At 47.0% G+C, this 22,115-nt stretch overlaps 3 protein-coding genes across 5 annotated transcripts; 1 reads left to right on the top strand and 2 right to left on the bottom strand.

Annotated features, from left to right (window-relative positions):
- Positions 1 to 1,084: 1,084 nt before the first annotated feature.
- Positions 1,085 to 9,945, bottom strand: usf3 (upstream transcription factor family member 3). Its single transcript, XM_086065479.1, has 7 exons — positions 9,818 to 9,945; positions 9,308 to 9,426; positions 9,198 to 9,229; positions 9,041 to 9,123; positions 8,750 to 8,846; positions 4,044 to 8,065; positions 1,085 to 3,181 (listed from the first exon to the last, which is right to left on the bottom strand). The coding sequence occupies exons 2-7, from the start codon at positions 9,349 to 9,351 to the stop codon at positions 1,445 to 1,447; spliced, it is 6,015 nt and encodes a 2,004-aa protein (XP_085921605.1). The 5' UTR covers positions 9,352 to 9,426; positions 9,818 to 9,945; the 3' UTR covers positions 1,085 to 1,444.
- A 402-nt stretch (positions 9,946 to 10,347) lies between these two features.
- naa50 (N-alpha-acetyltransferase 50, NatE catalytic subunit) lies at positions 10,348 to 13,775 on the bottom strand. Of its 2 annotated transcripts, none has more exons than XM_086065483.1 (5): positions 13,571 to 13,775; positions 12,310 to 12,443; positions 11,731 to 11,850; positions 11,580 to 11,646; positions 10,348 to 11,454 (listed from the first exon to the last, which is right to left on the bottom strand). In XM_086065483.1, the coding sequence occupies exons 1-5, from the start codon at positions 13,576 to 13,578 to the stop codon at positions 11,277 to 11,279; spliced, it is 507 nt and encodes a 168-aa protein (XP_085921609.1). In that variant the 5' UTR covers positions 13,579 to 13,775; the 3' UTR covers positions 10,348 to 11,276. The 2 variants fall into 2 exon arrangements, with proteins under 2 accessions (XP_085921609.1, XP_085921608.1); XM_086065482.1 differs by having other exon boundaries at positions 12,310 to 12,446; positions 13,571 to 13,773.
- Positions 13,776 to 14,707: 932 nt separating this feature from the next.
- atp6v1ab (ATPase H+ transporting V1 subunit Ab) lies at positions 14,708 to 22,029 on the top strand. 2 transcript variants are annotated; one of them, XM_086065481.1, is made up of 15 exons: positions 14,708 to 14,891; positions 15,959 to 16,051; positions 16,140 to 16,268; positions 16,401 to 16,615; positions 16,734 to 16,871; positions 16,964 to 17,115; positions 17,194 to 17,356; positions 17,580 to 17,688; positions 17,785 to 17,907; positions 18,781 to 18,895; positions 18,967 to 19,030; positions 19,110 to 19,313; positions 19,379 to 19,473; positions 21,080 to 21,251; positions 21,345 to 22,029. In XM_086065481.1, exons 1-15 carry the CDS (start codon positions 14,792 to 14,794, stop codon positions 21,435 to 21,437), a joined length of 1,965 nt encoding a protein of 654 aa, XP_085921607.1. In that variant the 5' UTR covers positions 14,708 to 14,791; the 3' UTR covers positions 21,438 to 22,029. The 2 variants fall into 2 exon arrangements, with proteins under 2 accessions (XP_085921607.1, XP_085921606.1); XM_086065480.1 differs by having other exon boundaries at positions 14,723 to 14,890; positions 15,956 to 16,051.
- The last annotated feature ends 86 nt before the right edge of the window (positions 22,030 to 22,115 follow it).

The raw sequence follows: 22,115 nt of genomic DNA, 5'->3' as shown, positions 1-22,115 counted from the left end.
AAAAAATAAATAATTTTATCAATTTTTTTATTTTAAACGTTTTTAATAAATTGATTCTAAAACTGTTTTAATACTTTAAATACAAAATAAACATTCAAGAACATTTTTTAAGAGTTTAAATAAAAAATAAAAAACATTTTATAAATTTTATTTTACATGGGGTACCTACCGCACGATCCTGTTTTTAGACCACAAGGTCACGTGACTTCAGCAGCTTGAACCGGAAGGTGGTCAAAATGAAGCCGGCTCATTGACGAGCAATGCAAGTAGTGCTTGTTTTGTTCTCGTGTCCACATATGAAGGATGTATTCTTTATTCGTTTCGCGAAACATAAAATTCATTGGGATAAATGTGAACGGAAATCAACTTGTGCGGACTTCCAAATGAGCAGTTTAAGGAGATGGCTTGAGTGTTCGACGGCTGAAAAATAAGAAATGAGCTGACCTGAACCAAAGGTAAAGTTTTTTTGTTTTTTTCAACTGACACTGACTTTCTCCAGTTTCAACAAGCTATCCTTCCTTTAGCACCATATGCCCTGTCTGTCATATCTGCTTGTCTTACGTCTTTGATAGTTGTTGGGGGGTACATTTATTATAATAAGATTATTTTTCATACATGTCACAGCTGCAAGAAAGACAAAAATAAAATAAAATAAAAATCGGGCGGTAAGTAAGACAGGTGCGAACAAGTGGCAACGCCATTTTAGCATTTTCTCTCGTCATTCATTATTGTCGTCCGGCAGTCGGGGTATTGCCAAACGCCTCAAAATTTAAGTAATAATAAATTAAATACAATCGCTTACTTCTTCGGGAAGGCAGTATATGTGAAATGTTTGCTACATATGAAATCGAAAGGACAGAATTAGTAGATTTAGACTAGTTTAGTAGTCTAGTAGACTGTTTACATGCGTCTAGCATGTGACGCCCCCCTCGCTAGACTCATGAATATTAAATAGGTGAGGTGACGTATATCTTGCGGCATCCTATTGTAGAATGTTTCTAAAACGTTTGTAATCATAGCAAAAGGAGTCAAAATGCACCACCTGGTGGCGAGACGAATTTGGAGCAGGCAGAAATTCAGAACATCCGCTTATAAACTTTATTAATTTTCTTTGTCTATGTACAAATACACAATCTAACCTTCTGATATGAAACGTGTGTATTTACAAAATAGATTCTGTACACAACCTGATATAAGTTAGTCATTAGCGCTGCAGGTTTCTTCTTTAAAAACAAACAGAAAAACAAAGAATTCCACTGGATTGTTCTTTTACATACGAACTGATAACGTTGCCCATAAAGCTTGAAGCACATTCTTTAAAAAAAAAAAAAAAAAAAAAAAGAGCTTTGAAATGATCATGACAACAAATGCGATGGAAACAGTCGCGTAAACAGTAGCCCCCTTTCACGCTGCCCGTCGTGGCAGTTTCGCGCCGTTCCCACGCTCACACGGCCGAGCTGCCGTCGTGTCCCAGGATGTGGCTGATGTTGTGCGCCGGCCTGTTGGGTTGCTTCCCCGACTCGGCGGCCGACGCGTTGGCGAGCGACAGCAGCGGCGACATGGGCATGGCCGAGCCGTCGGCGGGCATCCCGGCGGCGATTTCCGGGAAGAGCGAGGTGAGGCTGAAGTTGGAGATGTGCGGCGTGATGCCCGACGAGTTGGCGATGGGCATGGGCGGCATGTCGGGCAGCAGCGGGAAGCTGGCCTGCGCGAAGCCCACGGCGCGCGGCGGCGACAGGATGGAGCCGAAGCGGTTGTTGAGGGCCGGCGGGGCGCTGGGTTTGTCGGCGCTGGGGCTGGTGAACATCTGGTTGGAGAAATACTGCAGGGTGACGTCGCCCGGCAGGCTGGGGTGCGCCGCCGGCGAGTAGGACGGGTAGAAGGAGGGTAAGGTGTTCTGCGGCTCGACGGGCAGCAAGGAGGGCGTGCGCGAGGCGTTGGGCTGACTGACGGGCGGGATGAAGGTGGAGTTGGCGTTGAGGGGCGGGTTCATGCCGCCCTCGGGGATGAACGGGAAACCGAAGTTCTGCGCCAGGTGCTGCTCGGCCACCAGGTTGTTGTCGCCGGGCACTTGGGCACCGTCCGCCATGAAGCGGACGATGGCGCTGCGGCGTGCCTCGCCGCCCGACTGCGGCCGGCCCAGGAGTACGCCGCCTCCGGACGGGAGGGGCAGGTGGCCATCGGGCTCGAAGGGGTTGCCGGGCCGCAGCGTACCCGAACGGGGCCGCTCGCCCGGCCGCAGCTTGGCGGGCTGCGCGTGGCGCGAGTGCTGGCTGACCGGCGGCCGCGAGGGTGCCGAGGATCGGCCCGGCTCGGCGGGGTGGGCCGCCCGTACGGCGCCGTGCATATTAGCGTTGACCTGAGAAATGTGACTTTTATTCATGGTGGGTTTCTGACTGGGACTGGACGTTTTGGCCTGGATGTCCGCCGAGGAGGTTCCGGAAGCGCAGGGGTACTCCATGCTGACCGGCGGGCAGCACTGCGCCGCCCTCTGGTGGTTCCCCTCCGGCGACAGGAGGCTCTGCATGAAACTCTGATGACAAGCTTCCTGTTCGCGCAGCAGCGACGGTCCCACGTGCGGCCCCTGCGGCCCCAGGTGGACCCCCGCATAGCCGCCGCCACCGCGGTTCCTGCCGTCCGGCGGGGGGCCGACGCCCATTCGGAAACTTCCCTGCTGCTGCTGCTGCTGCTGCGCCCGCTGCGACTTGGGGGCCATGTCGCTCCCGCGGGAAACCTGGGCCTCAAATCCGGCCAGCTGATGCGCACCCGGTCCCGCCGACATGCTTTTGAACGGCGGGCACTCCGACACGCGCTGAACGTCAGCTGACCCCGAGTGGTCCGAGGGGAGGCGGCCCTGCGGGTTGTGCGCCGCCACGTTGGTTTTACCTCTCCCCGATGCGTCCATGTAGCCGCGCAGGTCGCCCTGCTCCGGCGCGGCGCCGCCCCGGCCCGGTTGGAGGTGGTGCGCCATACGCTGCTGCTGCTCGGCACTCGTGGTGCTTTTGCCGATGAGCGCCTCGGCGGAGTAGTTGGAGACGCGGTGGCGCTCCTGGCGGGAGGGCGCGCACGACAGCTCGGACGAGCGGGACGCCGGGTTGCCGGGCGGCGAGATCAGCTGCTGCTGCTGATCCAAAGTCCTTGAGGTCATCATCCTCTGCATGGCGGCGTGATCTTGACCGGGCTGAGGCGAGACGCACAAAATGTAAACATTATTTTGATTTTTGGGGGGGGGGTTCACTTCTTGCATTTCTGTCATGACAAAAGTCTCAGACAGGAAGTACACCATTTTGTAAGCGTGTGGGTGGAATCAAAACTGTCCATTTTTCTTGGGTGGCCGATTGTCAGGAGAACTAATCAATTTTATTGATCAACCTAGCAGACACACATCAACAATTTTTATTTTCTGCAATACATGATGCGGTTTTGTTTTTAGTTTTAGGTCCCGGACGTGAAGCAGATTTCTAATGTTGCTCTCGAGACATGCGCAAGAAGTGAGCAACACTGCCACCAAGTGGTGACTGGTAGTTGTCACACTCGTCTGTGCTCTCAGTGATGACCACCAATTCAGAGCAGCAAATTAATTGATAAGCACTTTCGGACATCAAAAGTCAATGTTGATGTGGTTCAAAAAACTGTGTACCTCACACAATTTTATAAAAAATTGGGTTTTCCAGAGACAAACGGTTCAGAGTACAGGAAGTCTTTGGTTTATGATGGTTCGACTTTGGGCATAATACCGTTTTTAATTAATTTATTTCTGTTCATGTTTAGAACTTTTTTATTCATTTATTATGTATATATTATTATTTATTTACTTATTTTAGGACTTATTCAAATAGTGTTGGCAAAGGTTAGTAATAAAATGACGGTGTGTTACAAACAGGAATATAAGAGTTTACAGTTCATTTTTATTTCATTTCAACTTATGGCTTTTAAAGTTTGATCTCATTCGCCATCTTTGCAAAATGTCGGCCCCTCGCTGGGATACGAGCTTTTGCGTCGCGAAGTGAGTTTTTTGCGCGACAATGTGAGTGAGGACTAACCTTGAGGTGGTCCTGCTGCGCCAGGTGGTTGCTGTGGTGGGTTCGAGCTCCTGCCGCTTGGGCCTCACAGCTCTTGTCCTGATGTCGGAAGTGCTGCTGTTGTATCTGTTGCTGCAGATGTTGCTGGTGCCTGCTATGGGAGTTCTGCTGCTGCTGCTGCTGCTGCTGCTGCAGCTGTTGATGGTGTTGTTGTTGTTGGTGCGTTTGATGCTGCTGCGGGTGCGACTGTTGGTGCTGCGCCGGCTGATGTGACTGTTGGTGGGCTTGCTGCTGATGCGGCGCCTGTTGCGGGTGCGAGTGCGACTGCTGGACTGCCGACTTTTCCAAATGATGTTGCTTCTGTTGCATGGCGGCGGAAGAGCCGGCCTGGCTGCCTCGGACCATCCCCCTCTTCTTGTCTTGCTGGAGCGCCCTCTGGTGGAGCGAGTGGCGCTGCGTGGGGTCCGGCTGGCTCAGGTGGTGTTGCAAATGGTACAAGTGGTGTCGCTGTTGCTCTTGCTGCTGCTGTTTCATGTAAAGGTTGCCTCCCAGGTGCTGGCTGGGCTGGCCGGCGGGATGCTGCGGGTGAGGCGGGTGGAGCACCCCCGGCTGGTTTTGCTCGGGGGGGCAGTGGGCGTCGGCGGCTCGGACCACGGTGCTCATGAAGGAGTTGGTGGAGAAGAGGGAGCCTTCCGAGTTGATCCTCGCCATGGTTGAGGACGAAGGGGGAAGTTGTCCCAGCATCATCTGGCCGTGGTCGGCTGCTTTCACATCCATGTGGCCCACAGTGGGCGGCGGCGGCGGCGGCGGCAGGCACGGCTTGGCTCGTTTGGCGGTGTTGAGCATGGCTTCCTCCTGGGCCTGCCGCTTGGAGAGGATCTTGACTTGCTCCGCCTGCGCCCTCATTAGAGCCGTCTTCATGGGGGCAAACTCATTGAGCTGGGCGCAGGGCGACAGCGCGTTGTTGGACGGTTGGGGAAGGTGGCCGGCGACGGCGACGGGCGCCGAGCACTGCTGGCCCGCCAGACTGGGAGAACCCGGGTAGGCCTGCTGCGAGGAGCTGGGCCTGATCAGGTTGTTGACGCTCAAGCTGGCCACGGTGCCGCTCTGAGTCTGGACCTGGGGGAGCGGCTGAGATTGCGAGTACGCGACGAGATGAGCCGGCGGGTGCCTGCTGACGGATCCGTCGCCAACTTGCCCTCTGACCGGCTGAACTGGCGGCTTAACGGCATCTACGGGTTTGGTCACTTTCACCTGCTGCACATTGGAGGTTTTTTCTTTACCGGCGGGACCTTTCGGCGGTTGCCAGGCGTCGTTGCCGGCGCACCTCCTCCCTGGACTGTCCTGCTCCAACATGGCCAGCGCCAGCATCTCGGCCTGCTCGGACGTGAAAGTAAACGTTCCGAAGGAGCCGGAGGAGGCGGCGTTCATGCTTTGACCTTGAGGGAGCATGGAGGCCACCGAGAAGCCTCTGCCACCCGCCGCCACCGTCGCCATGGCGGAATCAGTCACGGCGGGCTCCATCGTTTGATCATCTAGATTGGTGTAGACCCCGTGAGATGGCACATAATCTTTCTTCGGTGTCGTTTCAGAGGAAGACGCTGCTAAACTTGTCGAAGGATTTTCCTCCTGGGTCTGTCTGATCTTCGCTGCCGGCTGAGGAAGTTTTTCGGTTGGCACGTTCATGTCGGGCTGCTGAGTCGTACCGGCGCTAACCGGCGGAGTTGCAGTTGTGGACACGGCGGGCGAAGGAGTACTGCAAGGCAGCGGATCGCTGTTGTTGGGTCTCTGGGGACAAGACGTGGATTGTGAGCTCTGAGTTGTGAGGACTACCGCTGTAGTAGGACATGCGGTGCCGGCGCTGTTCACGACTACGTCGCCGCCGCTCGTGACTGTGACGACAGTTTTGCTCAGTTTCGACACCGGAGAGGGAAGAGCTGAGTCGCTTTGCGTTGTGTGCGTCGCTACACTGCTAGCTTCTGATTCTACAGGTTTGCTGACGTTTGAACACGCAGCCGCGGCTCCACTCACCGACGGCGTGACTGAGGTCGCGCCGACTACTGTCGCCGCAACACTCGAGTTAGCTTGACTGAAAATAGCATCAGCGGGATTTGAGCCGACACTTTGCGGTCCGGGTTGACTAAATCCGGTCGTGCCGCAGAATGTAACGCAAACAAGCGGCGAGTTTTGTGGTGAGGTGACACTTTGTACGGTTTCAGTCGACGCCGTCGTGGCGGCTACGGCAGGAATGTCGGTGGTCTGAGATGTTTTCTGTTTTTCGTCTGAGCTCGCCTGGCTAAGCTCGCTTTTCTTAGACGCTTTGGTCTTTTTTGCCGTCGACCGCTTAGCATGGAGAGTCGCCCGCAGCCTTTTTCCGGCACTCGCCGTCGGACCAGATTTGACCGGGCTCGGGCTCGGCGCCTGGGGGACGGTCGCAGCCGCAGGAGGCTGTCGTTTTTGCTGGACCACTGCGGGCGGGCCGCCGCCGTTGTTGTTGTTGTTGCTGCTGCTCTGGCTAAGCGGAAGACCCTGAGAAATGCTCTGGTTCAAACTGCTGAGGGCGCCGAGACTCTTGAGAGCCACGTTGGTGGTCGGCTCCTCCGTGGTGGTCGGCTGGACCAGTTGGATTGTACTTTGGGAAGCGCTTTTGTCCGAAGTCTTCATGGGCTGTAGGGCGAACACCTGCCCGTTCACAGTGATGGTCTGCGGGCTCGCGGCGGACGCCTGGCTCAACTGTGACGTCACCGGCGGTTGTGCCGGACGCGGCAGAATGTGCACCAGCTGCTTCCCGCCCACGCTCGTTGAACTGTTGGGTGTTTGCGTGGCGGGTAGTGACGAAGGCGCAGCAGCGGGATTCTGAGGGGTGGGCGGGGCTTGATTGGGAGCCTGGATGATGACGATATGCTGACAGGGCGTCGGGTTGCTCGCTTCTTCCCTCATGGCGGGCTGGCTGGAGCAGGAGTTCGCCTGCTGCAGAATAACCACGCTGGGGTTATTGCTGCTCTGCGGCGCCGTGGTCGCCGCGCCGCCCGGGTTGACCTGCAGCACTTGCATGGTCTGGAGGAGCGGCAGCACGGTGGCCTGCTGCTGCTGCTGCTGCTGCTGCTGAGAAATGAGCGACGCCGGCTGGTGTACGGCCGACTGCGGCTGGGATACGACGGCGGGGCAGGCCACCATCGCCGGCTGCGGCAGCGCGGCGCACTGAGGTTGCGGGGCGAGGACTGGGATGGCAGGTCGCAGCTGGGGCGGCCTTGCTTGCTGCATCTGGATTTGAATGGGCTGAACAGGAGGCGGCTTGGTGACCACGGGGCACACCGTCACCTGGTGGACAGCTTGGGTAGTGCTCCCGTGACTCTGACAGACGGGCTGCACCGTGTTGCCGGCCATCTGCAGCGTCGTCCACGTGGTTTGCGTGCTACCCGCCGCCCCCGCCCTGAGCAGGGTTTGACTGTTGGGAATGGCAGCCCTGAGGGTGGTGTCCCTTATTGTGGCGAGACAGGAGACTGGTGGCAGAAGTTGAGGCGCTGAAGTCGAAGCTATGTTGGTCTGGGCGGAGGCGGCAGGTGGCTGGGGTATGGCGGCGTTTACAGCAGGGAGCTGGAGGGTGATGTAGGACACGGAAGGCGGCGGCGGCGGCTTCTCAATCACGCACTGCTCCACCACCGCCAGGCCTGCCGTCGACTGGGCGACACTCGAACCCGAGTGAAGCGACGTAGCGGAAGTGGTCACTTGCAGCAAGGCGCCATTCACCGTCACCTCCGAGGGTGGCTGAAGGATTAAAGTTTCCGGGGGGGGCTGCTTCCCGGGGCTGCTCTCTTTCCCCGCGGGGCACATCACGTTGCCGTTGGAATAGACGATGATTCCTTTGGTTAGCTGATGAGTGGGGGTCACTTTGGCCACTTTGGCGCAGCGCTGCTTGCCCTTCCAGTGGACGGTGGGGTCTTCCAGGAGGTTGATGTCGTGAGCCTTGAGGAGCTCGATGTAGTGGGCGCTCTCCTTGCGGAGCTCCTCACAATGACGCCGCAGCCGCCGGATCTCCTCCGCTGCGGAAGTCGAGATCGTACACAATCATTTGTCACAGCCGCTGTATGCGATTACACAAAAATACTTGAAGCCTTTCCTCAATTAAACATAGGGACGTCTCATTTTAAATTGTGCTTTTATTTTTTTTAGTCTTACAGCTGTGTAATGTGAAAATTGAATGGGTGAATAACAGAACTAAACCTTTTTTATTATTATTAAACTGTCTATTTTTATTACCCTCAAAGTAGTAACACATCAGCATATTAGCTCTTTCAAAATAAGGCAATTTTTTGGGGGGTAGTTTTTTTTTTCTTCACAATATAAGATAAAGATGATGTCATTCAAACATCCCCCCCCCCCCAAAATATCAGCTGATTTTTGCCCATTTTTCTCTGAATATTGTAAAACACACAAATATTCTGCCTTTAATTCATATATTCAGTTGTAAGCGTTAAGAGACCAAAAAACAAGTTATTGTCTTCTTCTTTTTTTTATTGGCTGATTTATCGGTTATCAAAATTTAATTTAGCTAAATATTGGAATCAGCCTCAAAAAATCCTTATCAGTTGATAAAAAAAAATAAAAAAATATATAGGACTCCTGTCATATACTTACTAAATAATTATGTCCTGCTACTATTAAAGGAAAACCAACCTTTAGTGTTGTAGGAAAATTGTTGGATTCTGACATTGTTTACATATTACCTTGGACTTTATCGCCACCCTCCAGGAGCATCGCGTCATTTTGTTTCTTCAGCTCGGTGATGTAGCGAAAGGCCTGGTCCAGGATCATGTTCTTACTCTGAGGACAGAGACAAAGGTGAGTGAATTTAATCTAATTTCAACCAAGAGTTGCGGTAGCATATATAAATAAAACAACCATTCACAATTAACACCTTTGGTCAATTTCTTCAATCAGCGTAACGGGTGGATGTGGATGGAAACATGCAATTGTGGAGAAAGCATAAAAACAGACTATAGTTGAATGCATGTTACCTGTTTAAGTGCTTGTGAACAGGGCAACAGATTGCCAATGCGGTTAATCCCTGCATTTATCTTCTCTTTGCGATGCCTCTCGACTGGATACAAGAGAGGAAATGTAAAGTGACCGCAAGGTCACCACAGGTGACAATTAAACATTTGAATATTATACCTGCATTGTGGGATTCTTTGTTTTTCTTCTTTCTGCAAAAGATTTAGGGAAAGTATCTGATTAAATACATGACGTCTTTTTTTTTTTTTTAACAGCATTGTAAGACTTACTTTGGTTTTCGACCAGTTGTCTCAGTTTCAGTCATCTCTGGCATGCTTTCCCAAACAGTTGCCTGTCAGGCTCGTCAACACGCTCACCAGTTTGACCTGAGATCTTTCCTGTGTCCGTCCTGCAATGCAAACAGCATCCACGATGACACAGTATGTATAGAACAAGTTGAAAAGATTGAAAATTGTAGAAATTCTCCCGGGGTGGTTTAGAAACAAGCGTCGCTGCGTTAAAACAAGACACATTGTTACAACGAAAAGCTCAACGTAACTCATTTGGATAAGTCTGTAGACACGGTGTGACAAAAAGAACACGCATAGCGGACTACTGTATTGTGCAGTCGCTTTATTTATTTATCACGCTTGTGATTCGAAGACAAAGTAGCAATCTATGCTTATCCCGGCTAGTTCGCTAATAGTTAGCCTAGCTCACTTTGAAAGCAGAAAACGAGCGCCGTTTCGTCGCTACTACGCTGACAAAACGCTTTTAGAAGAGCTCTTGTTCACACTCACCTGTAGTTTGGACATTTTATGTAACTGTCTGCGCCTACGACAACTTAGGAGAGGAGTTCGAGAAGCTAAGTGTGTGCTAGCTACCTAGCATGCTAGTTCAACCCATCTCCCAAAACAATCTAGCTGCAAAACGAGGCGGGCGCTTAGGGAGCAGACAGCCAATCAGATTTCCGAGCAGGGGGCGACGTAGCCAATCGAAAGCGCCTGTGTGGATGTGTACGCCTCACATTATGTATGCTGTTTTGAAGTTGTTTTTTTTCTCCTTCAACAAATTGGGTCGCGGGATATATTTTTTAATCTATTCAGATTGTTCTAATACTTAATTAACCAAACGAGAGTGTTTTTTTTAAATACTCTTAATTTGCTCGTGTTTCTTGAAAAGGATGAGGAAACGTGTCATAATAATATAACAACCATAGAGCCATATAATAAAGGCCATCTTTGTGATCTTCAAAGGGTGTATGAACAGGATAAGCAGTGTTGAAAATTGATGGATGGACTTGCATCTTGATTGACAGACAGCATTTTTTACTGCAAATAGTAATTCATTTATTTAGATGTTAAAAAGTCATACAATATAGAGCTTCAGAAAAAGATAAAATTCTTCAAAGAAAAGAAACCATGCTTATACTACAGTAGAGAGAGGACACAAGTCTCCTTGCATGCATTCGGAGTCAGAACTTCCTCTGGGTAAAACACGCTCACACATACACACGCACGCACAAGCGCTTCAAAAGACCACAAGCAACCACTTCGACGTTCAATACTTGGCAGGAACTTGTTTGGGGGGGGGGACCAGCTCTGCCGTGTCGCCCTCCATCCCAAAAGATCTTGTGTTTCCCCTTTGGAGAAGAACACATTGACATTCAATACTAGTTTCCAAACCCAGGAGAACCTCTGAAACGCTTAACCTCTGCAAAGTAAAATGAAAATAAAACCAAAACAAAAATAACCTAATGGGTTTTAAATGAATTCCGAACGCACCGCCATCTTGTTAACTGCTCCTCTCATGGCCCACGGAGAAGACATTCAAACCCCCCACCCCACGCAAACTATCAGGTGCGGCCTTTTAAACTGTTTCAAAAGAAGAAATGATGGATAAACGGCCCCCTGTCCCCATTTAGCTTTTAGAACTGCATCAAAACCAAGTCAAACACAAAGTATGCATTGCAAACGCCACACTCAGGTTTGTCAATCGGAAGAAGCACTTTTTAGACACTGTCAATTAACTGTGTGAATAACATGGGGGGCAAACAAAACAAAACAAAAAGCAATCCAAAGAGACTTTGCCATATAATTTAGATTTTTTTTTTCCTTCTTCCCCAATGTTGTCTTTGTAAGCGTCTTTGTGGGGGTGGGGGCGTTCGTCACAGTTCTTTTATCCGCAGGTGTCAAGGTGTGCTGGTTTTTCCCAAAAAAAGCGGGCGACGCCCCGCCTGTCCGTCAGACCGTCAACGTCCTACTCCGTCTTCTGAAGCTCTCTGCTGGGCGGCGCGCTCGGGCTGCGCAGGCTCTTCTGCAGGACGTGCGCGTCCGCCGGCTCTATCCTCTTGTAGTAGTTCTTCTTGGTCTCGATGATCTCAAAGCCGAACTTTTGGTAGAAGTCGATGGCCGACTCGTTGCTGATCTGCACGTGACTGTCAGGACGAGTGCAATGAAAAATAAGGATCTTCAAAGGGGTGAGTAAGTTTTGCTTTATTTTCATTTTAATACATCTTCTATTATGCAGATGCTTTCGTATGGGAAAACATAGGACACTCACAGGTAAATGTTGTCAAAAGTGCCATCCTTCTCGCAGATGTTGAGCACGTGGTTCAGCATTTTTGTACCTACGGGGGGCCACAACAAACAATTTTAACCGTTAGGGTTAAAAAAAAATCCAATTAAAAAATCCTCCATTTTGTGTGACTCACCAATGCCGAGTCTCCGGTAAGGCGCGAGACAGCCCAGCGTCATGATGTACAATCGCTTCTGGTTCTGAGAGTGGTCCACTCGACAGCACACGGCCCCCACCGCGATGTCATTGAAGTATGCTGCCAGACAAAAGAAACAAAAGAAGAGCACACCCCCCACCTCCATTTAATCAACCTCTCACACTCGATCGTTTTCCAAAGGCCTTTTATGTATTATTCATAGTTACTTGTACATATAGTGGAACCTCACAATTTGAATGCAGCAACTGCCAGCATGCTTGTCAACCTGATTTTCTCACAAGAAATTATGAAAATGATCATTATAGAGTCAAAATGGCGCCTTCGTTTCAGTCATTTGATGAGTCGTTTTTCTGTCCTACACTTTTCACCATCAGCGCTACCCTTCGATGGTGGCGTCACAAAAAAGAAAAGAAAAAAAAGAAAAACACACTTGTGGCCTTCATCTTTTTTGGTCCTGAAGTCTCACATAATATACGCTTAACGTTAACGCTTCCACTGTACTTTTAGAAAATCAATGTTCCGACTGTCGATAAAAGCTTTATTTGTGCCGTTACTTACCAAGCTTAGCGAGCTCGCCCACCTCGAGCACGTCCTTGTAGAACTTGTCGTTGTAGCTGACGGGGAAGATGACCTGGTTGAGGCGCTTCAGCTGCTTGATGTTGTGGGGCGTCACGTCCCCCAGCTCGATCCGGCTACTGGAACAAGAGCGAAGCGGTCAAAGGGCTGACACGAGGCAAAAGACCAGCTCAGTCAGTCAGTCAGTCAGTCAGTATTGTGCTTTTTCTTTGGCTTTTTTTCGGAGGTGATGACACCGCCACAGACAGATACAAGCAACTACAGAAAAGGAATCTGAAATTATGGTCAGTGAGTAGTTTTGCTTTGTTGTCGTTTTACTATCAACTGGTTTGTGCAATTTTGTTGTTTAAAATAATCAGGAAAATGTGTTTGTTTGTTTTCTTTTCACCAAACAATAGCACTAGTTTGAATGTATTGTGTTCACAACAGCCTGTGAGCGCTCACTTTTCTCTCTCACACACACAGTTCCACTGACAATGCAGGAGAAAGGGGAGGGAAAGCGAGATGAACCCATCCATCCATTTTCTATAGCGTTTGTCCTCAGAGTTTCGGGCGAGCTGGAGCGACAGGTGGGGTAAACCCTGGAAAGGTTGCCCGTCACCGTCAATAACAAGGCACATATAAACAAACAACCCATCACACTCAAGTTTACACTTATCGCCATTTTAGATTGGCCAATCACACCTATGGACGTTTTTAAAGTTTCCCATTTAAGTTATAACGCATTTTTTGAACATGTTGAAGGAAAGAGTACCTGTGGAAAGATTATGTCAAATCCACACATACGAGTTTCGAACCCTACATTTCAAAAAATGCATGGCAGACGAACCAACCACAGTGCTGCCGTGAGGTGACCTCTCGACCCAAAATGCACACCTGACATTGTTGACAAACAAGTTCGGTTCCAGCATTTATCTTTACATGACTGAATTTAAAAGTCTAGCGTCCACTTTACCGGCGGTCTTAATTAACGTGGAATAAAAACGGCTCACATTCCTCGTTCAGTCTCGGCTCGTTAGCGTCAGCAACAAGCGTTCCGCGCAACGGCTTGAATTCGGCGGAACCATCAACGGGGCTATCTCGGAATTGTTTTTATTTTGACCCCCAGCTCGGGTACCGAGTTTAAAAATAGCTGAGCAGGGCTAGGCTAAGCTACCTAGCTGGCTAGCTTCGCCGTCTCCTCCCCCGGTGACAAAATGCAGTCGCGAACAACTTCTTCGCGGCTTAAGAAGCGGACACTCACCCTTTCATTGTAAACGGATATAATTTTCACCGAGTCTCGACTTTTATCGCCGTAGCGGGCGGACAAGGGGAGATTTGACAGAGTTGGGGTCGGGGGTGCCTTCCCGTTTTACCCTCCACATGTAGCTCGTTTCGACGGTTAGCTTAGCCGCCGCACTGCTTTCCACGATTGTGAGGAGACTGTCAACCCTGACCCTCCCGCGCATGCGCACTAGCGGCATTAAGAACAAGATGGTATGCCCTGCATTTGATCTGTTAGGATGTACAGGTACCGTACACTACACTTTATGTTTGTGTTAGATAGCACGGGGGTGAGGGAGGAATTTAATTAAATTCGGTTAGTTGGTAGGCTTAATTAACATGTGAATTTATTTCTATAGTGTCTAGATAAGTTCAGCGCTTAAGAAGTGCAGTCCATGTTTGCATTATTGTTTCATGAAAAATGAAAAGTTGCAGTGACAAATCCACAAATGTGTTTGTATTATTGTTGTAATATGACAACAAATAAAATGAATATCAACCCAAAAAATCAAGATACAACAGAGCACTTAATTATTTATTACTTGATTACTCATCCAGAAGTGTGTGATACACCGCACGTTTGAAGAAAAGCAATTAAGGCAAAGATAGGCAGAAAACATAAAGGAAAGAATAAAACCCATGGATCATCAAAGCAATACAACACAGTCATAGAAAAAAAATCTTGGACTACTCTTATTTCTTCAGTTTCTGGTTCATTTTAAATGCATGGCATTGCACAACTAACAATAAGTTACAAACCAATTCATCCATATCTACTGCTAGATAAAATAATATCAAGAGAGCAGCCATTTATGCAGTAAAGGTGCATGTTTCAATTAATTGCAGGGGTTAAAGTGAGACCTTAAGTCACTACAGTCGAATCATTTCTCAAGAGACTCCATTTTGGCTCAAGCGTCATTGCATAGATATTTGTCAGTTATAATAGCTAACTCCTAACAATCATGTGCTCGATTTGCCCAAGCCACTTTCGAATAGTAACTTGGCCTTTTGCTCAAATTACATTCTCGTAAAATACGTTTTTATTTTTTATCATTTGTAATGCGTTTAAAAATGATATGTAATCGTTGGGGAGGTCCATACTAACCCTCTTGGATTATTTTACTGCTGTAACTACCTTCGTGCAGTTCCGGGGGGAGGATCCAAAATGGCGGCCCGAGCGGTGGCAGCTTCCGGCCTGTGAATGAAGTCAGCTGACCTCACTCTGCTACTGTCACGCACCACATCGCGCATCGTTTTCTCTCGAAGCAAGACAGCAAAAGCGCCGTTTCGCAAGCACACGGTGAGACTGATGTTTTTACGACTACCCGACGCCATTTAGACACCGACGCGTACGCTATTTAATTCAGAATTGCTTGTTGTTTTTAGACTAGTAACCCATTGCACCAAAATGCTGGGATCTCCTGTTTTTTTCCTCAGGCCGAGTCGCTCACGTCCTGTCAATGTTACCAGCAAACCCGATCAATGTCATTAACATAATATTTAAGCGTGAGGGCGTTAACAAGCTTATTTTGAAGGTTATTTGTTGTAAATACATTGGGTTGCGTAAAATGAAGTAGATGCGCCAATCATCTCGTTCTCTGTCATAGCTGCGTTCAAAAGCATACGCATTAGCCAAGTTGAACGGGTTAACTCGTTTTGAATTATATTTTCAATTCACACCCGGACGCCAGGATCGTGACGCTTACGTGCAACATTCTGGACACGCAACATTTACCTACACACACATGCGCACACGTCTTGGCGTTTAAGAGACAGCCGTCGGACACATTACCAGCTGTTCACCTTTTAACAAAATTGCAGTTGCAAATATAGCTTTTATTAACTATAAAACATATAAAAATGGGGATTACCAAGTTCCCCATTCACAGTCACAGTGTGCATGCTCATTTTCCACTTCCTTATCTGGCCTGCAAATCATGTGCCACTGTCACATGATCATCAAGCATTATGTTTTTGCTCACTGTCCTTATGTGGAATGCAAGAAGGATTATTATGATGATGATGATGATGTGATTTTATGAACAGGCATACATGCTGCTTGTCAATAAGTGCACATTGATTTGTGTATTAAATGAATCAAGCAAGTCATCAATTAGTCAAATAAGCCACCTTATCTCTCCATTATTTCAGTTTGTTTGGACTCCTGCAAGCTGCTGCTGCTGTTTTTTTTTTGGGGGGGGGGGGCTGTGAGATGACACATGCATTTATTTTAGTGGCCATCTGGTGACGCTGTCCTATCATAGAGAAGCAGCCTCACAGGCATAGTGGGAAGTCAATGAATCCACCACACCAGATGACTGTGATTGTGTTTTTTTCTTCTTCTTTTTTTTTTTCTTTCTGCCAGTCATACCAGTGAAGATGGACACATCCAAGCTGCCCAAGATCCGAGATGAGGACCAAGAAAGCCAGTTTGGATACGTGCATGGAGTGTCTGGACCAGGTTACTGCCGCATTGTGTTGTTTACGTGATCTGCTATACGCCTAAAACCCGGATTGTTATTGTTGTTTCCCCTCCCCCCCCACTCTAGTGGTGACGGCGACTGCCATGGCGGGGGCGGCCATGTATGAGCTGGTGCGCGTTGGCCACAGCGAGCTGGTGGGAGAAATCATCCGGCTGGAGGGAGACATGGCCACCATCCAGGTCTACGAGGAGACGTGTATCCTTTTTTTGGAAACAGTGTGATGCGACTCGCTCCAATTCGGTTCATTCGGTTACGATTGTCCATTTTAAAAACGTATATGTTACAATGAGGAAGAGCCGATGCATTTTTCTGAACTTGTAAACCCAGCCGGGGTGTCCGTCGGCGATCCGGTGCTGCGTACCGGCAAGCCCCTCTCCGTGGAGCTGGGCCCGGGAATCATGGGCTCCATCTTTGACGGCATCCAGCGACCCTTGAAGGACATCAACGACCTCACGCAAAGCATCTATATCCCGAGAGGCGTCAACATCGGATCGCTCAACAGAGACCTCAAGTGGGAGTTCTCGCCTGTTAAGAGTCTGCGGGTACGTGGGGTTAAATGGGCAGTTAAAAATAGGTCAAAATCCAAAACACGAGGGCAAGAGATGACCAGATGTGGTATCTGTAAAGATGAAGGTTGCGATGGCTTCGTCTGTCCGTTAGGTTGGCAGTCACATCACAGGTGGAGACATTTACGGGATGGTGTACGAGAATTCCCTCATCAAGCACAAAATCATGCTCCCGCCCAAAAACCGAGGCACTGTAACCTACGTGGCCCCGCCGGGAAACTATGACCTCTCCGTGAGTACCAACACTATTACTCCCAGGTGTTATAATAAGACATCAGTGACGTGCTTCCCCCCCCCCCCCCCCCCCCCCAAATGCCCCACCAGGACGTGGTGATGGAGCTGGAGTTCGAAGGTGTGAAGGAGAAGTTCACCATGGTCCAGGTGTGGCCCGTCAGACAAATCCGGCCCGTCACGGAGAAGCTCCCCGCCAATCACCCGCTGCTGACCGGACAGAGAGTCCTGGACGCCCTTTTCCCGTCAGACCTTTTTAACATTTCCTCACTCGAGATGATCCTCCGCCTCGCATCTCTGAACATTCTTGTTTCATATCGCAGGTGCGTGCAGGGAGGAACCACAGCCATCCCCGGCGCTTTCGGCTGCGGGAAGACCGTCATCTCCCAGTCGCTGTCCAAGTACTCCAACAGCGACGTCATCGTCTACGTCGGCTGCGGGGAGCGCGGGAACGAGATGTCAGAAGTGCTGCGAGACTTCCCCGAGGTGGGAAACTTACGCAGCTACTAGTAATCAATATTTCCATCCGTTTTCTAAAGCGGTTGTCCTGATTTACTAGATTCGGCAAATATTTGATTGCTGTAGCCCTACGTGGCACATTTGTTGCTAGGTAGAATTGTTTTGCTTGTGCAATGAGAAAAAAAAAAAGAAAATAAATAATTGCAGTGTGAGTATTTAGCACTGACGCCTGTTTGCGTTCCCCGCACAGCTGACCATGGAGGTGGACGGCAAGACTGAAAGCATCATGAAGAGAACCGCGCTGGTGGCCAACACCTCCAACATGCCCGTAGCTGCCCGAGAAGCCTCCATTTACACGGGTAAACGCCGCAAACCGTTCACAAAATTTGTTTTTCTAACAGTCACGCTTGCTTCATATATATATATATATTTTTTTTTTGTTTGCTTTCGGGCAGGAATCACACTGGCCGAGTACTTCCGAGACATGGGCTACAACGTCAGCATGATGGCCGACTCCACCTCTCGCTGGGCCGAAGCTCTCAGGGAGATTTCGGGACGTCTGGCTGAGATGCCTGCTGGTGAGTGAGGAGACTCCTTGGGGGGAAAAAAAGGAGAATACAAATAAAAGTTTTATTTATACATAGAAATAAATGAAAGGTACTCTTATTTAAAACAAACAAACAAACAATTAGTGCAGGTATTTTTTTTCTTAATGTTGCCATTAAACTGGTTTAGAGTACTAATTTTTTTACATTCGATTTTTTTACCTTAAAAAACATTATTTTAAAAAGATGTAATATTGTTTTTTGTATTCAAAATACGTATTTTATATTAGGGAAAAAAATGATTTCAAGGCAGTATGAAGCCAATTTAATAATAAAAAAAAAGTTTTTTAATTATGTATAAATATTTTAAATGGCCAATGCATTCTATAAACTGTATATAGCTACATCATTTATTATAAAATGTAAGAAAGAAAATTGCCATTGCAATAAAATTTCTTGAAAATAATGACATCAAGTCAAAGTTTAAAAAAAAAAAGTCCAGATTATCATTTTTTTTAATCGGACAAAAAGTAATATAGTTGTCAAAATAGCATCTAATTATTTATTTTATATCTTTTTTACATTAATTGATATATTTATTATACTGTATCTGTATTTAAAAAAATCATCTTTGTTAAGCATCTCCATTTAAATATTTATTTGTCTGACAGTAGTAATATGTGTAGATTCTATATTTGGTATCAAATCAAATATAATTATTATTAACATTTCCCATCCTGAGATTCTCGTTTATTTAAGAAATGTTCCCAATTCATTGTGTTTGTACGGCAAAACACGAGTTCCCCTCAAAAGTTGAATTTAACATACACAAAATGGCCTCAAGGTGGAGCCAGTGCATCAAAGTTGTGAAGTATGTGAAAGGTAAGGCATGTGTCGTGTCCACAGACAGCGGCTACCCGGCCTACCTGGGCGCCCGTCTGGCGTCTTTCTACGAGCGTGCTGGAAGGGTGAAGTGTCTGGGCAACCCCGAGAGGGAGGGCAGCGTCAGCATCGTTGGAGCGTGAGTAAAGATGGGGGAAAGAATGCATTAAAAACCAATTTTCTCCCCTTTAAAAATGTGTTTTGTTTTAGTGTCTCGCCCCCTGGTGGTGACTTCTCCGATCCCGTTACTTCAGCCACGCTTGGCATCGTTCAGGTAAAAAAAAAAAAAAAAAAAAAACGCCGCCGATGCCCTCAACTCCCATCTTAGTCGATGACATATGTCGCTCCGTCAGGTGTTCTGGGGTCTGGACAAGAAGCTGGCCCAGAGGAAACACTTCCCCTCGGTCAACTGGCTCATCAGCTACAGCAAGTACACCCGCGCCCTGGACGAGTACTACGACAAGCACTTTGCCGAGTTCGTGCCGCTGCGCACCAAGGCTAAGGAGATCTTGCAGGAGGAGGAAGACCTGGCCGAGATCGTGCAGCTCGTCGGGAAGGTAATTTGCCGACGTTTTTGCTGTTTACAAAGAGAAGCGCTCACCTGATGACTTCGCTGCGGCAGGCGTCACTGGCGGAAACGGACAAGATCACTCTGGAAGTGGCCAAGCTGATTAAAGACGACTTCCTGCAGCAGAATGGCTACACGCCTTACGACAGGTCCGTTTCATTTGTTTTTTTTAAACAGTAGGGATGGGCAAAATAGGCTTAACTCATTCACTGCCATTGACTGCTATAAACGTCAAAAATTCATTTCAACTATTAGAATTAGTTTAACATTTTTTTCCACTTTTGTTAAATGGAGTATGAAAATCTATAACTTTTTATTGTACATTTAGAACAGATATAAAAAAAACAACATTTTTTTTTGTATTCATTCACTGCCATTGACTGCTGTAAACGTCAAAAATTCCTTTCAACTATTTCAATTAGTTTAATTTTTTTTTACACTTTTGTTAAAAAGAGTATGAAAATCTAGAATTTTTTTGTTGCACATTTAAAACAGATATAAAAAAAATTAATTCACTGCCATTGACGGCTATAAACGTCAAAAATTCATTTAAACTCTTTCAATTAGTTGAACATTTTTTTCCACTTTTGTTAAAAAGAGTATGAAAATTGAGATTTTTTTTAATTGTACATTTAGAACAGATATAAAATTTGTGATTAATTGTGAGTTAACGAGTGAAGTCATGTGATTAATTACAATAAAAAATGTTAATCGCCTGTCGCCCCTAATTTTTAATAATCTTTTTTAAAATAGATTTATGCAGTGAATTAGTTAATATAAAAGGCATATTTATTTATTTTTTACCAAAAATTCGCTTTTCAATTTTAATCTTTTTTTTTTCTTCTCTTTCAGCAAAAAGAAAAGTCACTGTCAATGACATCATTTCAAACTTGGAGGAAGTCGGGTTAATAAAAACCCACAATCCATTTTAAATAAATCATTTTAGAATTTAATGTAAAAAAAATTAACAAAAAATACTCCCTTTAGGATTAATATGTAACAAATAAACTGTCACCAAACATAACATGAATAAAAGGTAGTGTTTCCAAACAAAATGTGCACTTGCGACTGAAAATGTCAACAAAATCTTGCATACTCCACTCCATGTATTTTTTTCTGGTTTTCCGCAGACTACGGAAGCCGCTAAAATGATAATAATAATAATAATAATTATTAAAAATATAAAAAATGTTCCCCCCACCCCCAATAAAAAAACAATTATAATAATCCCATTAATTACCCGACAGTACTCACCAGAAAATAACAGCAGCATCACAAGCCAGTTTGAAATCTGTTGCTAGCCAAAACAGCAGTCTGTATACAGTCTTTCAGATAAATGAAAACGTTGAGACTTGAACTGAGGTCATCCTCACATCTTTAAAGTTGATTTTGGGTTTTATGCAGAGCCTTTTAGCGCGGCAGTAGACGCTGATATCTGTGTGTTTATGTTCCGGCAGCTATGCGCCTTACAAATAAATTAAAATAGAATTTAAATAAATTAATATCACGGAATATTAGGACAGCCTTCCAGCAACCAAATATTAATGTTAATAAATTTGAATAAAGAATAAAATCGGTAATGAGTGTGTAATTGTCTCAGCTCGTAGATGTTTACTGCAGAGCCCAGTTGAACTCTTTTGCTAGCCAAAACAGCAGCATCCGCCAAGACGCGCAGACAGTCCCTCAGATGGCCGCCCGTTCAAGTGACCTGCAAAAAAATTGACAATTGACTTGACAGCGCGTGTCATTCCACAGATTCTGTCCCTTCTACAAGACGGTGGGCATCCTGTCCAACATGATCGCCTTCTACGACATGGCGCGCCACGCGGTGGAGACCACGGCGCAGAGCGACAACAAGATCACCTGGTCCATGATCCGGGAGCACCTGGGAGAAATCCTCTACAGGATCAGCTCCATGAAGTTTAAGGTTTGGATATATTTTTTTCTTTTATTAAAAACATGGAGCTTTTTTTTTTTTTTTTTTTTGATTCACCACAAGCTTTCCATGACGTCAATGCAGGACCCGGTGAAGGACGGCGAGGCCAAGATTAAGGGCGAGTACGCACAGCTGCTTGAAGACATGCAGAACGCCTTCCGCACTCTGGAAGAATAGACGTTTCTTTTTTCTTTTTCTTTTCTTTTTTTTTTTTTTGGTCTCCAATCCATCACATTCCACCTTTTTTTGTGCTTCCCTCTTGTGTGTGTGTGCAATTTCATATGGAGGTCAAAGAGACAAGGATGTACTGTATTAGTGATTCACACTCTGGATCGTCGGCATGATCTTGAATTATCGTGTGTCCCTTTTTGTTTACATCATCGTCTGTGTGTATGTGAGTGTGTGGTTGCTGTTTTTTTCCATTGCGCGTAAGTATCATCTCTGTACAGAAGAATTATGAACAGAATAATGTCGTTGAGATCAGTCTATTTATTGCAGCATTTTTGATGTCGCTTTGTTGTTTTGTTTTCCGCTTGTGCGTGCGCGTGCGTGATTGTGTTGTGTACTTTTTGCCGCGTGGATGTCTGTACGAGTCCGACCGGCACCCTGGAGATTAAACGTGCGGTTTTGAAAACAAAACAAAAAAAGTGGTGTCGGACTGGTTTCTCTGCATGTCACACATAGTTTTAAAATGTGGACTATGAATAAATGCTTTGTATAGGGGATGAAGAAGTCTTAAATGCTTAAAAAAATGGATGTAATAATAAAAGAGTTGTGTTGTACATAATGAGCATTTGTAGGTTTTAGTAGTGTTTAAAATTGCTATATGGACCTGATCACATGCGCATTGGGATT

The sequence above is a fragment of the Leptonotus elevatus genome, chromosome 21, assembly GCF_054856555.1.
Source record: "Leptonotus elevatus isolate MCC_2025b chromosome 21, RoL_Lele_1.0, whole genome shotgun sequence".
Taxonomy (NCBI): domain Eukaryota; kingdom Metazoa; phylum Chordata; class Actinopteri; order Syngnathiformes; family Syngnathidae; genus Leptonotus; species Leptonotus elevatus.
Note: the sequence above shows the minus strand (reverse complement) of the source record. Positions and strands in the feature narration are given on the sequence as shown.

Excerpts from the sequence above, each read along its gene's own strand:
- usf3 (XM_086065479.1), bottom strand. The coding sequence starts at position 9,351 with ATGCCAGAGATGACTGAAACTGAGACAACTGGTCGAAAACCAAA. Across the intron at positions 9,124-9,197 it reads CAAAGAATCCCACAATGCAG|TCGAGAGGCATCGCAAAGAG; the intron begins GTATAATATTCA and ends TCTTGTATCCAG. Across the intron at positions 3,182-4,043 it reads CGCAGCAGGACCACCTCAAG|CCCGGTCAAGATCACGCCGC; the intron begins GTTAGTCCTCAC and ends GTCTCGCCTCAG.
- naa50 (XM_086065482.1), bottom strand. Across the intron at positions 11,647-11,730 it reads TTACCGGAGACTCGGCATTG|GTACAAAAATGCTGAACCAC; the intron begins GTGAGTCACACA and ends GGCCCCCCGTAG. Across the intron at positions 11,455-11,579 it reads ACTTTTGACAACATTTACCT|TCACGTGCAGATCAGCAACG; the intron begins GTGAGTGTCCTA and ends TCGTCCTGACAG.
- atp6v1ab (XM_086065481.1), top strand. The coding sequence starts at position 14,792 with ATGAAGTCAGCTGACCTCACTCTGCTACTGTCACGCACCACATCGCGC. Across the intron at positions 16,052-16,139 it reads GCATGGAGTGTCTGGACCAG|TGGTGACGGCGACTGCCATG; the intron begins GTTACTGCCGCA and ends CCCCCACTCTAG. Across the intron at positions 19,031-19,109 it reads CCACGCTTGGCATCGTTCAG|GTGTTCTGGGGTCTGGACAA; the intron begins GTAAAAAAAAAA and ends TCGCTCCGTCAG.